Source organism: Rana temporaria, chromosome 12, assembly GCF_905171775.1.
Source record: "Rana temporaria chromosome 12, aRanTem1.1, whole genome shotgun sequence".
Lineage (NCBI taxonomy): Eukaryota > Metazoa > Chordata > Amphibia > Anura > Ranidae > Rana > Rana temporaria.
In genome coordinates, this window is record NC_053500.1 from 136,986,770 (window position 1) to 137,003,382 (window position 16,613).

The 16,613-nt window shown below is 45.9% G+C and overlaps 1 protein-coding gene across 1 annotated transcript in view; it reads right to left on the minus strand.

The window, feature by feature from the left end:
* Positions 1–6,399: 6,399 nt before the first annotated feature.
* Positions 6,400–16,613, minus strand: part of GLP2R (glucagon like peptide 2 receptor) — an 85,867-nt gene continuing 75,653 nt past the window's right edge. Inside the window, exons 9-13 of the mRNA XM_040330884.1 lie at positions 15,487–15,556; positions 13,829–13,917; positions 10,910–11,048; positions 10,743–10,784; positions 6,400–7,167 (exon numbers count right to left, since the gene is read on the minus strand). Of these exons, the coding sequence (XP_040186818.1) occupies positions 6,835–7,167; positions 10,743–10,784; positions 10,910–11,048; positions 13,829–13,917; positions 15,487–15,556 (673 nt within the window). The 3' untranslated portion in view covers positions 6,400–6,834. The remainder of the gene's footprint in view (positions 7,168–10,742; positions 10,785–10,909; positions 11,049–13,828; positions 13,918–15,486; positions 15,557–16,613) is intronic.

The window sequence follows — 16,613 nt, forward strand, 5'->3', positions numbered from 1 at the left end:
GAGGCTGCATTGACGGGCGCTGGTGAGGCTGCACTGACGGGCGCTGGTGAGGCTACATTGACAGGAGCTGGTGGGGCTACATTGACGGGCGCTGGTGAGGCTGCATTTGATGGGCGCTGGTAAAGGCTGCATTTGATGGGCGCTGGTGGGCTGCATTTGATGGGTGGGTTATACATGGGTAGGACAAAGGGGGTGGAGCCAAGAGAGGTGCGGCAAAATTAGCTTTCGCCTAGGGTGTCAAAAATCCTTGCACCAGCCCTGCTGGAGCCTGAACCTTCAAAAAGACGTCATAAGTGGTGGCTTCCATATTTCTCTCCTGACTCAATTCATGCCGATCGCACTCGCCGTCCATCACAAACAGGGCAGATCTGTTTCACCAAGCGCAATGACATTTTCAATCACGTATCTGGCGGGCGCGTTAATGTAACATTTGAGTTTCCTCCGACGGGAAATGTTTTCTGTAAATGTAAAATAATCTCGGCACAACAATCAGAGCGACAAAAACACCTCAGACGGTGATTGCGTCTTGACGTCTCCGTTTATAGGGAATTGACGGGGGGGGGGGGGGCTGATTGGTGACGGAAAGTTTCTCATCACCGTCCCTGTAAATCCCTGTCATTATTCTGCCGCGAATGGAACTTTTCTTTCACTTTTTCAAGGAAAATAATTACAGCTCATCAAGCAAATCTGCAGACAATCTGAAGAAAATTATAATAAACCATTCCAAAATCGCAGACGCTCCTCTTATTCTCCGTTTATTTTAAACTTCTGCTAGAAGTTGTTGTTTTTTTTCCTGCCCATTTCTATACTTGTAGTTAACCGTCTGAGAATACAGGGAGGTGCGATTCCGGCGTTATATAAAAAAAAAATTCTGTATTTTTGAGGATATTTATTATAGCAAAAAGTAAAAAATATTGCGTCTTTTTTTTCAAAATTTACGCTCTTTTTTTGTTTATAGCGCAAAAAAATTAAAACCGCAGAGGTGATCAAATACCACCAAAAGAAATCTCTATTTGTGGGAAAAAAAGGACGTCAATTTTGTTTGGGAGCCACGTCGCACGACCGCGGTAGTGCGACGTGCCTCCCGAACAAAATTGACGTCCTTTTTTCCCCACAAATAGAGCTTTCTTTTGGTGGTATTTGATCACCTCCTTTTTTTTTTGTGCGCTATAAACAAAAATAGAGCGACAATTTTGAAAAAAACGCAATATTTTTTTACTTTTTGCTATAATAAATATCCCCAAAAATATATATAAAAAAAAAAAAAATTCCTCAGTTTAGGCTGCATTCACACCTCGGCGTATATATACGCCTGAAGCATTATTTCCATTGCTGTCTATGAGATGGTTCAGATCTCACGCCGAACGCCGAAACGCCTTACGCCTGCCGCCTAAAAACAAGTCCCGGACCCTTTTTTTCAGGCGGCTTTCGGCGTTCGGCATAGACAGCAATGGAAATAATGTGTTTAAAAAAAAAATAGTTAAACAAATCGCGGCAAAATACGCCGCGTACGCCGCGTTGTAGTGTGAATGCGGCCTTAGGCCGATACGTATTCTTCTACATATTTTTGGTAAAAAAAAAATCGCAATAAGCGTATAGTGATTGGTTTGCGCAAAAGTTATAGCGCCTACAAAATAGGGGACAGAATTATGACTTTTGTATTATAATTTTTTTTTTTTTTTTTTACTAGTAATGGCGGCGATCTGTGAACTTTGGGCGCAAGTTCTGTATTCAGAAAGAACGTGCGCCCTTAGTTACGGCGGCGTAACGTATGTGTTGCGGCGTAACGTATGTGTTGCGGCGTAAGGCCGCCTAATTCAAATGGGGATGTCGGGGGCGTGTTTTATTTAAATTGTACTTGACCCTGCGTTTTTGACGTATTTTTGGAACGGCGCATGCGCCGTCCGTAAAATATCCCAGTGTGCATTGCTCCAAATTACGCCGCAAGGACGTATTGGATTCGACGTGAACGTAAATGACGTAAAGCCGTATTCGCGAACGACTTAGGCAAACGACGTAAAAATTTCAAAACTCGCCGCGGGAACGACGGCCATACTTAACATTAGCTACGCCTCATATAGCAGGGGTAACTATACGCCGAAAAAAGCCGAACGTAAACGATGTAAAAAAATGCGCCGGCAGGACGTACGTTTCTGAATCGCCGTATCTACCCAATTAGCATATTCCTTGCGTAAACATACGGAAGCGCCACCTAGCGGCCAGCCTGAAAATGCAGCCTAAGATACGACGGTGTAAGACACTTACACCTGTCGGATCTTAGGGATATCTATGCATAACTGATTCTCTGAATCAGGCGCATAGATACGACGGCGTATCTTGTATCTGAATCTGGCCCCATGTGCGTGTAAAGGCAGGTGTCCCAATACTTTTGGCAATGTAGTGTAAGTCTATGCTCTTCGTTCATTGGCCCATTGGAAGCTCTAATGTATTGTGCTCCATCCTGGACTTCTGATGCTCCTCCGATGCCGCTCTCATTGCGCTCAGCCTTTCTACTCGGAATTGATGCGGTTTTGGTGGTGAGGATAACCCTTATTACAGCAGACTGCACAATTATCATCCACACACAAGAACTAGTAGAGTAATCTGCTTACGTCTTGTGTAGGCAGCATTAGTCCCTTAATTCTGCTTTAACAAATGCTATGGGATGCTAGGTGGATTAAGTCACCATCTGTGTTTTCAGGTCATTCGTCGGGGGAATACGGAGAGAGTTCAAATGACCCAATTTGCAATTATTTGGTAAATGAGATCTCTTTACGGACTTGGCCCGCCGTATTGATCTTTACCCCTGAGCTCGCTGTGACGGGGTATTGGAAAACGGTCACATTAGAATGAGCTGGGGGGCGGCTTCCCTGCTGGTAACTGATTACTTTTCAAATGACAAATGTTAACCACTTGACCTCCGGAAGATTCCCCCCCCCTTCATGACCAGGCCATTTTATGCTATACGGCACTGCGTTAACTTCTATCAACTAGAGACTGGTGACATCACTGAGAGTTCAGCCTATCTATCAACTAGAGACCGGTGACATCACTGAGAGTTCAGCCTATCAACTAGAAACTGGTGACATCACTGAGAATTCAGAGACTGGTGACATCACTGAGAATTCAGAGACTGGTGACATCACTGAGAATTCAGAGACTGGTGACATCACTGAGAATTCAGAGACTGTGACATCACTGAGAATTCAGAGACTGGTGACATCACTGAGAGTTCAGCCTATCTATCACCTAGAGACTGGTGACATCACTGAGAATTCAGAGACTGGTGACATCACTGAGAGTAGAGCCTATCTATTAACTAGAGACTGGTGACATCACTGAGAATTCAGCCTATCATCTAGAGACTGGTGACATCACTGAGAATTCAACCTATCAACTAGAGACTGGTGACATCACTGAGAATTCAACCTATCAACTAGAGACTGGTGACATCACTGAGAATTCAGCCTATCAACTAGAGACTGGTGACATCACTGAGAATTCAACCTATCAACTAGAGACTGGTGACATCACTGAAAATTCAGCCTATCAACTAGAGACTGGTGACATCACTGAGAATTCAGAGACTGGTGACATCACTGAGAATTCAACCTATCGACTAGAGACTGGTGACATCACTGAGAGTTCAGCCTATCAACTAGAGACTGGTGACATCACTGAGAATTCAGAGACTGGTGACATCACTGAGAATTCAGCCTATTAACTAGAGACTGGTGACATCACTGAGAATTCTGCCTATCTATCAACTAGAGACTGGTGACATCACTGAGAATTCAGCCTATCAACTAGAGACTGGTGACATCACTGATAATTCAGCCTATCTAGAGACTGGTGACATCACTGAGAATTCAGCCTATCAACTAGAGACTGGTGACATCACTGATAATTCAGCCTATCTAGAGACTGGTGACATCACTCATAATTCAGCCTATCATCTAGAGACTGGTGACATCACTGAGAATTCAGAGACTGGTGACATCACTGAGAATTCAACCTATTAACTAGAGACTGGTGACATCACTGAAAATTCAGCCTATCAACTAGAGACTGGTGACATCACTGAGAATTCAGAGACTGGTGACATCACTGAGAATTCAGCCTATCAACTAGAGACTGGTGACATCACTGAGAATTCAACCTATCAACTAGAGACTGGTGACATCACTGAAAATTCAGCCTATCAACTAGAGACTGGTGACATCACTGAGAATTCAGAGACTGGTGACATCACTGAGAATTCAGAGACTGGTGACATCACTGAGAATTCAGAGACTGGTGACATCACTGAGAATTCAGCCTATCAACTAGAGACTGGTGACATCACTGAGAATTCAGCCTATCGACTAGAGACCGGTGACATCACTAATATTGCAGGCCGTCCATTCACCAGAAGCCAATGACAATAATAAAATCACACATTTTTTTTTATTTATTTTGTATTTATTTTTTAAGTGACCATAAAATTGGTTTGTGAACATTTTAGAAACAACTTTAAAATCTTGTAAAAAAAAGAAAACAGAAATATGTACAATTTAATTACACAAAATCGTATAATCTTTACCTTTAATTCATAAAAATGTACAATAATACCCGGAGTTCATATAATGTGCAAGTTGTCGGAAATATAAACATCGTAATTACAGTAGAAATAGAATCCGCTGACCAGAAACTGTAAACCGCCACAAACACGGAAACCGCAGAGAAAATGTCTGAAGATATTTTCATCGTCCTTTTTGTGTGAAATGATTTGGGGAAGTGAAGAGGTGAGTTCGAAAAATTGATAATTTTTTAAATTCCAAAGTATTTTACTTTTCCCCCAAAAAATTAAAATAAGCCAACAATTAAAAAAATGATGTCAAATTTACAAACTGGACATTCCATTATTATTATTTCACTATACATATTACATATTACTTTACGAAATCTGTGATATTTATTCAATAAAGGTGTAGAAAAATCTTATAGCCAGATTCACGTAGATCGGCGTATGTTTAAGCGGGCGTAGCGCAGCTCATTTGCGCTACGCCGACGTAAAATAGAGAGGCAAGGCCAGTATTCACAAAGCACTTGCTCCCTAAGTTACGTCGGCGTAGCGCAAATGGGCCGGCGTAACCCCGCCTGATTCAAAGTAGGCAGGTAGTGGGCGGGCTACATTTAAATTAACCATGACCCCATGTAATGGAATTGCCGTTCGTACGGCGCATGCGTGCGCTTGCTCAGAATCACGTTGCAAATACTCCCCTAAGAAACGTCGGCTCAATGCTTTCGACGTGAACGTCACCAACGCCCAGCCCCATTCACGTACGACTTACATAAACGACGTAAAAAGATACGCTTGTTCCGACGTCCATACTTTGCATGGGCTGCGCCACCTATAGAGGTGTTTTATCTTTACGCCGGCGTATGTCTTACATAAACGGCGTAGCTTACTGCGACGGGCGTACGTACGTTCGTGAATCGGCGTATCATTCTCATTTACATATTCGATGCATAAATCAACGTAAACGCCCCTAGCGGCCAGCGTAAATATGCACCCAAGATACGACGGAGTAGGAGACTTACGTCAGTCGTATCTTGGGAACATTCCGGCGTAGCTCATTTTAAGAATGAGCGCATAGATACGACGGCGCATTTTCAGACTTACGGCGGCGTATCTACTGATACGCCAGCGTAAGTCTACGTGAATCCGGGCCTTAGTTTAAAACACATAGGTAGATTCAGAAAGAGTTAGGCCTGCTTATCAGTAGATAAGCCGACCTAACTCAGAATCTACGCCGACTTATGTTTAAGCGTATGCTCAAACAGAGATACGCTTAAACATATCTAAGATACGACGGCTTGCGCCGTCCTATCTTAGATTGCAATATTTTGGATGGCCGCTAGGTGGCGCTTCCATTGCGGTCGGCGTAGAATATGTAAATGAGGAGATACGCCGATTCACGAACGTACGCCCGGCCGACGCAGTACTTTTACGCCGTTTGCGTAAGAGATAGGCCACGTAAAGTTAGAGCTAGGCCCTAGTGGAATAGTAATGTCAAGTATGGCCGCCGTTCCCGCGTCGAAATTTGAATTTTTTACGTCGTTTGCGTAAGTCGTCCGTGAATCGGGATTTACGTCGTTTACGTCCACGTCAAAATCAATGGGCCCATGCGGCGTACTTAGCCGCAATGCACACTGGGAAATGTAGGCGCCCGGCGCATGCGCAGTTGTAAAAACGTAAAAAACGTAAGGTCAAGCATACAACACGCCCCCCTAACACACATTTGAATTCGGCGCCCTTACGCCCGCCCGCTTTAGGCTACGCCGCTGTAACATAGCAGGCAAGTACATTGAGAATCATGTACTTGCCTAGTTAACTTACGGCGGCGTAGCCTAAACACGCTAAGCTACGCCACCGCAAAGTTTGGCGATTGTCTGTGAATCTACCTAACAGATTTTAAGGACACACAAGGTAAACACTCCAAAGTTGCCTATCCTGACTCTACAGTATAAAGTGGGGTCAAGGGCCTATAAGGTCAACAACAAACCAATATACACAAATATTTTCTTGCATTATGGCAAAATATACAAAAAATAAAAATAAATTCCAATAAAAACATTCAAAATCTTGGTTTAAAAGTTTCTATCTGGCCACTGCTACATTCAGAATCAGCCTCTTCATAGTTTTTAGAATTCCTTTTTCGAATTGATCCATTTCTGGAGTCATCCTTCATATTGAGGTCCTGTTGATTTTCCTGGTTAATTCCTTAGTACGTGGAACCCGATTCTCTTCCTTCTTCTACAATTATTTTCTAAAAATCACAATTTTGCCCCTTAACAAATCTCACTTTCTTCCACCGTCTCCTCAAATGTCTCTCCCAGTGTTAAGCCGCCATCGCTGCTCTCGGAAACGCTTCTCCTGAAGTACTGCGGGGTGGCGCTGTGGTTGGGGTGCAGGTCAGAGGTCAGGTTGCTGGGGGCCGGAAGCAGCTGGACTTTGCTCTTTTTTTTTGCATTCGGGTAGACCCCGTTGTGTGTCAAGAATGCGTTATTTGAGTTTTTAGCAGCTTTGGGTTTATACTTGACTTGACTCCTGAAGACACAGCTTCTGCATGGAAAATACTGGAGGAGGAAGAGGTTCCATTGTTTACGGAGCTCTGTTTTGACCTGCGGAGAAATACAAAAAGTGTTCACATTAGGAGAAGTTTGGGCCGAACACAACCTTTATGGCATGTTGTTGGACCATATAAAAAAATGGAGGGACTGGGCTTTGACTACTCAATGCAATGCAACATGCGTTGTGGCTCCACTTCTTTGCCAAAACTGTAGCATTGATAAATAGGTGAAGCTCCAAAAATGGCAATGAGACGGTAGGGGAGATGTGGCAACCTTGCTCCATCTCTAGGTCCACCATTGGTCCTTCTGCTGGTGGTGGCCAAGCATCTCCCAGGTCTTCAAGATTCTCCCAACTGTGTTTAACCACTTAAAGTGGAGGTTCGCCCTCAAAAAAAATTCTGACATCGCATGGAGTCGAGCCATCCTACCGACAGAATGCCGGTGTTTTTATTCTTTTCTCAGCACATACCTCGTTATCACGATTTTCACCCCCCGGGAATCCCGCGGGACTGGGCGTTCCCAAGCACTGCCTGTGATTGACAGGCTTCCGAATGGCGCATACTGCGCGTCACAGGTTGCCGAAAAAACCCGAACGTCGGTGCGGCTCTATACGGCGCCTGCGCACCGACGGTCGGGTTCTGTCGGCAACCTGTGACTCCATGTGATGTCAGAATTTTTTTTGAGGGTGAACCTCCACTTTAAGGACCGAGCCTCTTTCTGAGATTTGCTGTTTACAAGTTAAAAACAATTTTTTTTGCTAGAAAATTACCTAGAACCCCCAAATATTATAAAAAAAAACACCCTAGAGAATAAAATGACGGCCGTTGCAATACTTTATATATTCTGAATTGATTGGGTGGTATGAAATAACACTGAATGCTTTTTTTTTTAGGCTATTGTGGAATCATCACCATAGGACAAGGAGGTCCTCTCTGTCCTCCCATTGCCATCAAGTTGAGACCCATCAAATTTTAAAAGGGTATCTAAAGAACCGAACATTTCACAGGACACCTCCCTGGAGGAACTGGGGGCCCTTCACTAGAGAATATGAAGGGGCCCATCATCTGGATTCTCCCCTAAGCCTTGGATTTCTAGACAAGCCCGGCAAGAAGAAGTCGCAGAATCAATATTAGCATTTAATTACTGGATCCTAATGAGAAGAAAACAGATGATGTCGATAAGAGGGTAAATGAAGAAGGCGGTTTATAGATCAATGACTCAACTTCCTCGGCTGAGTGTAATCTGTGTACGCTTGGTACTGTGCGAAGGATTAATTAACCCCGAGGGAGCCGGAGGGATCGCTGCTAACTGCACAGCATTATGTACATTTTATTTTACAAACAGCTCAGACACATGAGAGGGATTGAGAGGTTTATAGACACAAAATGTCTGAAGACATTGATTGTAGAGACTGTTCCAGGCTGTGTCTACAGATAGGGCCACTGTTGCACCATTGTACCACAGCCTGGGGGGATTTGATGGGCTGGTGACTACAGCTGAGGCTACTGTCTCAAAGTTTGAGGGGATCTAAGGGCCCAGTGACTGCAGATGGGGCTACTCTGCCAGGGTCCCCTGTTCACCCCTATGCCTCCAGTGACCTCCATGCACCCCTATGCCTCCAGTAACACCTGTGCATTCCTGTGCCTCCAGTGAACCCTGTGCACCCCTGTGCCTCCAGTGAACCCTGTGCACCCCTGTGGCTCCAGTGAACCCTGTGCCTTTAGTGAGCCCTGTGCATTAAGCGACCACTGTGTACCCCTATGCCTCCAGTGAACCCTGTCTGTGCACCCCTGTGCTTTCATTGAGCCCTGTGCACCCATGTGCCTCCAGTGAGCCCTGTGCATTTAGTGACCACTGTGCACCCCTATGCCTCCAGTGACCCCTCTGCACTCCTGTACCTCGAGTGAACCCTGTACACCTCTATAGCTCCAGTGACCTCCATGCACCCCTATTCCTCCAGTAAGTCCTGTGCACTCCTGTGCCTCCAGTGAACCCTGCACACCTCTGTGGCTCCAGTGAGCCCTGTGCATCCCTGTGGCCCCAGTGAGCCCTGTGCATTTAGTGACCACTGTGTACCCCTATGCCTCAAGTGACCACTGTGCACCACTTTGCCTCTAGTGACCCCTCTGCAGTCCTGTACCTCAAGTGAACCCTGTACACCTCTATAGCTCCAGTGACCTCCATGTACCCCTATTCCTCCAGTAAGTCCTGTGCACTCCTGTGGCTCCAGTGAGCCCTGTGCACCCCTGTGGCTCCAGTGAGCCCTGTGCATTTAGAGACCCCTGTGCACCCCTATGTCTCCAGTGACCTCTGTGCACTCCTGTACCTCGAGTGAACCCTGTACACCTCTGTAGCTCCAGTGACTTCCATGCACCCCTATTCCTCCAGGAAGACCTGTGCAATCCTGTGCCTCAAGTGAACCCTGTGCACCCCTGTGGCTCCAGTGAGCCCTGTGCATTTAGAGACCCCTGTGTACCCCTATGCCTCCATTGACCTCTGTGTACCCCTATGCCTCCAGTGACCCCTATGCACCCCTATGCCTCCAGTTACTCCTGTGCACGCCTGTGCCTTTAGGAAATCTGTGAACCCTGCATACTCTTTTGACCCCAGTGTCTCCAGTGACCCCAACATTCCTGTGCCCTCAGTGACTTTGTAACCCTTGTGCACTTCTATGACCCTCCCCTGTGCCTCTAATGACCCTAGCGCTTCTGTGCCTTTAGTGAGTCTATGACCCTGGTGCACTCCTGTGCTTCCATTGACTCTTGTGTCTCTAGTGCCCCCTGTGCACCCCTTAAATATTATGCATCCTGTGTCATTCTGTGACTCCAGTGAGTAGCACCTCCATGACACCTGCATCTCCAAAATCTTAGACACCCTCCTGTATTTCCTGGGCGGTCTCTCTCCATGTGGATATGGACCCCTGTCCGTGACAGCATACCTCCCAAATTTTTGAGATGGGAACAAGGGACACCTATTAGCAAAAGTATGTAGGTATAGGACACACCCCTGCCACACCCACTTAAAGGAGAATTATACAAAATAAATGATTAGTTAAACCCACAAATTCTTTTTTTACCACTACTATTCCGTTATTCTGGTTTTTGAAATTTGAACAAAAAAAAGTAATTTAGAAATTTGATGAAGGTTTAGCCCTGGGAAACACTTTTCGAAAGATAAAAAGTGCATTTTATATACATCTATAAAGATCAGACCAAAATGAGGGACAGATGAGGAGGGAAGAGTGATAGAGGGACATTGTTCAAAATCAGGGACAGTCCCTCGAAATCAGGGACAGTTGGGAGCTATGTGACAGTCCTGTCCTTTAAACAAAGAGAACATTTGATGAAATCTCTACAGTGAGGAGAAATCTCCTTTAGGATAGTTGGAAAATTTTGAAGCTTAGAAGACAGTCCTACTCTGGTGACAACCCCAAAGTTTGCATTTCCCCCTCACTTTATGAGCACGGTGGTGACACCGGGACAAAAAGACGGGGTGGATCTCCTCAGTGGGGACATGATAAAAAAAAAAAACGTTCTTACTGCATCCAATACTAAAATAAATGTCTCTAGATACACTTTAACATTTATCTGAAAATATATAATAATAGCCTTTAAGAGTTTACTTACCTCCCCATTGGTGAAACAATACAAATAGGCAACCACAAAGCCCTAAAAAAATAAATAAAGAGATGATTAATTCAAATTATCCAAAAAGTTGCCTTATATTTCCCTTTTATTAATGACAATAATCATCCCAATCCCTACACAAGAGCTGGATTTCCATCCGCGTCTACCTGGAAGGAGCTCAGAGTCAGCTGGATGAAGCGCAGGATGTGTTTGGTGAGCCCTTTAATGTGTTCATCGCTGACAAAGGTGAAGAAGACTTCGTGTGTCCCCAGCAGAGGGATGAGGATGAGAGTTGCTTTAGCAAATCTTAAGAGACAAAAAAAAAAAAAAAAGTGTACAACAAAGTAATTTACTCTGATTCCACTAGATGGCGACACATCAAAGAACAGAAAATATAGACATTTAGTACCCTACTGTATGTCTAATCCTGATGATGGGCTGTGTGATGGGAATAAGGTGGCATAAGTTTCATTATCCCTGCTTACTGCTCTATCCTGCCCATTGCAATCCACTGTCTACTGCCCTTGCTTATCTACTGCCATTTCCTGCCCACCGCACTTTCCTGCATTTCTCTGCTTATTGTGCCTCCTTGGATCCTATTACTGCCTACTGCTCTCCCCCACCTGCGACCCTGCCCTGCCTACCGTTTTTCCTTTACTACTGCCCTCTAATGCCAATGTCCTTCCATACCTGCTTCCCTCCCCTGCCCACTGTTCTTCCCTACCCACTTCCTTCCCCTGCATACTGGTACTGCCTTTCCTTACCTACTTCAATCTTTTGCTTACTGCCTTTTTCTACCTACCTACTTCCTTCCCCTGCTTACTGCCCTTTCCTACCTACTTCCGTTATCTGCATACTACCCTTTCTTAGCAGCTTAACTATTTTGCTTACTGTCTTCATTACCTTTTACCCACCCCAGCCCACTGCCCTTCCATACTGACTTCCCTCCCCTGAAAACTAGCCTTTCCTACCTACCTCTTTCCCCCACATCCAGTTCTTCCCTACCTACTCCCCTGCTTTTTGTCCTTACCTACCTACTTCCTTTCTTTGCGTACTGTCCTTACCTTCCTACTTTTTTCCTCTGCTTACTGCCCTTACTTATCTTCTTCCCTCCCTCTCCCACTGCCCTTCCCTACCTACTTCCCACCCCTGCCCACTGCCCTTCCCTAACTATTTCCCTCCCTTGCCCACTGCTCTTCCCTTCCTACTTCCCTCCCCCGGCCACTGCCCTTCCCACCCTACTTCCCTCCCCTGGCCACTGCCCTTCCCTACCTACTGCCCTTCCCTACCTACTTCCCTCCCCTGCCTACTACTCTTTCCTACCTACTTCCCTCCCCTGCCCATTGCCCTTCACTACCTGCTTCCCACCCCTGCTCAGTGCTCTTCCTTATCTACTTCCCTACCCTGCCCACTGCCCATCCCTACTTACTTCCCTCCCCTACCTACTTCCCTTCACTGCTTTTCTCTACCTACATCCCTCCCCTGCCACTGCCCTTTCCTACTTACTTCCCTCCTCTGCCCTTCTTGACGTACATCCCTCCCCTGCCCACTGCTCTTCCCTACCTACTTCCCTCCCATGCCCACTGCCCTTCCCTACCTACCTCCCTTTACTGCCCACTGCTCTTCCCTACTTTCCTCCCCTGCCCACTGCTCTTCCCTACCTACTTCCCTCCTCTGCCCACTGCTCTTCCCTACCTACTTCCCTCCTCTGCCCACTGCTCTTCCCTACATACTTCCCTCCTCTGCCCACTGCTCTTCCCTACCTACTTCCCTCACCTGCCCACTGCCCTTCCCTACCTACTTCCCTTCACTGCCCACTGCTCTTCCCTACCTACTTCCCTCCCATGCCCACTGCTCTTCCCTACCTAATTCCCTCCCATGCCCACTGCTCTTCCCTACCTATTTCTATCCAATATATTTAGTTAGTAAAGGTTTGTTGGACTGGTAAAACTACTGAACTACTGATACAAAGATTACAAACTGTACAACATTCACCACTAGTACTAATATTAACTTTAACGTTACAAATATCAATATCATACCTAATACCCCCACCACCACTACTCCTCTGCTACTACTAAAGGCACTATGACTGCTGGAACTATGGGCCAGATCCTCAAAAGGGATACGCTGGCGTATCTACTGATACGCCGTCGTATCCCTGTTTCTATCTTTGGAACTGATCCACAGAATCAGTTTCCAAAAGTTAGGCAGAAGATCCGACATGTGTAAGAGACTTACACTGTCGGATCTTAGGATGCAGTACCGCATCCGCCGCTGGGGGCATTTCGAGTCAAAATGCCGCTTCGGGTATGCAAATTAGCACTTACGGAGATCCACAAAGCTTTTACGCTTCGTTTTTTCTCCGTAAGTATTAAGTTGCATGTGTAAAATTAGGGCTGCTTTTACAAAGTGTAAACTGTTTACACCTTGTAAAAGTAGACCCTTCTTACCCGCGACGCTGTTATTTTTTTTTTTTACATTTCTTTTTTCCCTCCGTATCTTTTTTTTTTCCCGACGCAACTTTTTTGACCCGGCGCGATTCACGAAGCTCGGCGTAACGTAATTTCGCGCTATGCACGTCGGGAAAATGACGTCACGAGCATGCGCAGTATGTCCGGCGCGGGAGCGCGCCTAATTTAAATGGGATTCGCCCCCATTTGAATAGGAACGCCTTGCGCCGGCGGAATTTAAGTTACACACCCGAAAATTTCTAGGTAAGTGCTTTGTGGATCGGGCACTTAGGTAGAAATTTTCCGGCAGTGTAACTTAAATGGGAAAAGATAAGTTACGGCAGCTGGCTGTGGATCTGGCCCTATATATTCTGTTTTTGTACGACAACCACAATCATCACTACTCCTGAGATTATTACTAATGTTACCACCAGTACTAGAAGTGTTACGACTAATATTACCTCGGCTATGACTGCGTCTGAAGATTAACTACTACTACCCACCACTAGGAGTACATCTATTACCAGTATTCTAACAGTAGCTATTAGTAATAATACTTCTGTTACTATTAGATATCAGTAATAACTACACAGAATATCCTTATCAGGACATTTTACGATTGTTCTTACTCACCGGTACTTGTAATCGGTAAACTTTAGCTGTTGGGCTTTCAGCTTCATGTGTAGAAGATGTAATATCCGGATGTAAACCATGAAATTTATCTGCGGACAGACAGAAGACACCGGCCTGGGTTACGTTATCCTACATTTACAGAATAACGTTCTATATTGTAGATAGAAGTGTATGATATGGATTTTGTGGAGACCTCAAAGAAGTTTAGAAGAAATATTTCTGCACCTTCACAAAGGCTGAAATGTATTGAGGTGCAAAGAACGCAATACAGTAAAACCTTGGTTTGAGAGTAACTTGGTTTGAGAGCGTTTTGCAAGACAAACAAAATATTTTAATACATTTTGCCTTGATATACAAGAGATGTCTTGGTATACAAGTAGCGTCATGTCACAACTGAGTATAAAAGAGAAGAGAGGAGCCTCTAAGTGTAGCAATATGGTTACATTTAATGAAGGTACAACATTTAGCAACATTTTGCTACACTTGCGATACTCCTCTCTTCTCTTTTATACTCTGTAGGTCCTGCTAGATTTTGCTTCTAATCCCCTTGTGGAGGCTTCCATTTGTGGATGGACATTTTATGGTTACACAACTAATCACATTGCTATAATCTTTTTATATGGACTATAAACTGAAGGATTTATGAATAAATGGTTGTGGAACGAATCATTTGAGTTTCCATTATTGACAAGGGGGGTTGATGACAGGGAGGGGGCTGACAGGGGGTTGCTGACAGAGAGGGGGGCTTGCTGACAGAGGGGGGGCTTGCTGAAATAGAGGGGGCTGATAGGGGGGGTTGCTGACAGGGGGGTGTTCCTGACGGGGGTTGCTGAGCCTGACAGCCAGGGGGAGGCTTACAGACGGGCGGGTGGAAGAGCGGATGATGACAGTCACAGACCTCATCCCAGGCAGTCAAAAGGAACAGCGCGCCAGGCAGGGGGGCGGGACTCCGGGGGCGCGAATCACGATCACCCACAGTCACTCACGCACATGTCACGTGTTTAATCCGGACAAGCCGCACGGGCGGCCCGCCCGCTCCTGTGTCCTGTCATGTCACCACTACAGCAGCGGCGCCGGGCTCCTGAGAGGCAGCGGCGACTGCCTGCCCTTCTCACTCGCTGACTGCTTCCGCTGCGAGTGTCCTCACGGCAGCCCGGCGCCATGCTCCTCACAGGCAGCGGAACGGGCTGGCAGGGGCGGCAGAGTGCTGCTCCTCTAAATGTGCCGCCTGGTACCCATGGTACCACCCGGTCCCATTATAGGGCCGGCCCTAGGGTGCCCCCTACATATCTGTGTGCCCTCTACATGTCCTGTGTGTGCCCCCTACATGTCCACTGATAGGCAGCACAGATGGGCACTGTTGGGACTGCACTGATAATCAGGACACTGATGGTCAGTGCCCTGATTATCAGTGTAGATGTCCCCTTTTACACTTGCTGGTTTCCCGGCTCTCTGCTTTCCTCACGCTGAATGCCGACATCCAGCAAGTGTGTCTATATCGTGTTTAGATCGTGGCTCTTTACCCCGTCTTGTAAGTCTTGTAAGTTTCCTGTGCAAACAATGTACGTGTATGTGCTGTGTGTGCCCCGTACATGTGCTGTGTGTGCCCCTCGGGTTTCTGTGCTTATACTATAAAGATGAAGTCATTAAATACTTACAAACACACAGAAAAGCATTGGCCCCTTTATAATATACCAGATCCCTGTATTAGTAGTAGTCTCCCAGCACCTGGAATAGTGCACAAAAAAATATCATCAGGTCTTAGATTTATAATTTCCATAAAATCCATGAAGAATAATACATACAATAAAACACCTACTATACTATACTATACTATACAGTATACACAAGAGCTTTATAATACCAAATATCTGTTACTAATTCATTTCAGAGGTCAGTCAGATAGTACAGAGATAGATTGCATTATTGTATTTTGTGTCTCTGCCCCTCCCACAATGGTGAGATTTTCTGCAGTAGTTTGTGTCCCTGCCCCTCCCACAATGGTGAGATTTCCTGCATTAGTTTGTGTCTTTGCCCCTCCCACAATGGAGAGATTTCCCTCAGTAATTTGTGTCTCTGCCCCTCCCACAATGGTGAGACTTCCCCCCAGTAGTTTGTGTCTCTGCCCCTCCCACAATGGCGATATTTCCTGCAGTAGTTTGTGTCTCTGCCCCTCCCACAATGGTGAGATTTCCTGCAGTAGTTTGTGTCTCTGCCCCTCCCACAATGGCGATATTTCCCTCCAGTAGTTTGTGTCTCTGCCCCTCCCACAATGGAGAGATTTCCCTCAGTAATTTGTGTCTCTGCCCCTCCCACAATGGGGAGATTTCCTGCAGTAATTTGTGTCTCTGCCCCTCCCACAATGGTGAGACTTCCCCCCAGTAGTTTGTGTCTCTGCCCCTCCCACAAGGGTGAGATTTCCTGCAGTAGTTTGTGTCTCTGCCCCTCCCACAAGGGTGAGATTTCCCTGCAGTAGTTTGTGTCTCTGCCCCTCCCACAATGGTGAGACTTCCCCTCAGTAGTTTGTGTCTCTGCCCCTCCCACAATGGTGAGATTTCCTGCAGTAGTTTGTGTCTCTGCCCCTCCCACAATGGTGAGATTTCCTGCAGTAGTTTGTGTCTCTGCCCCTCCCACAATGGGGAGATTTCCCGCAGTAGTTTGTGTCTCTGCCCCTCCCACAATGATGAGATTTCCCTGCAGTAGTTTGTGTCTCTGCCCCTCCCACAATGATGAGATTTCCCGCAGTAGTTTGTGTCTCTGCCCCTCCCACAATGGTGAGATTTCC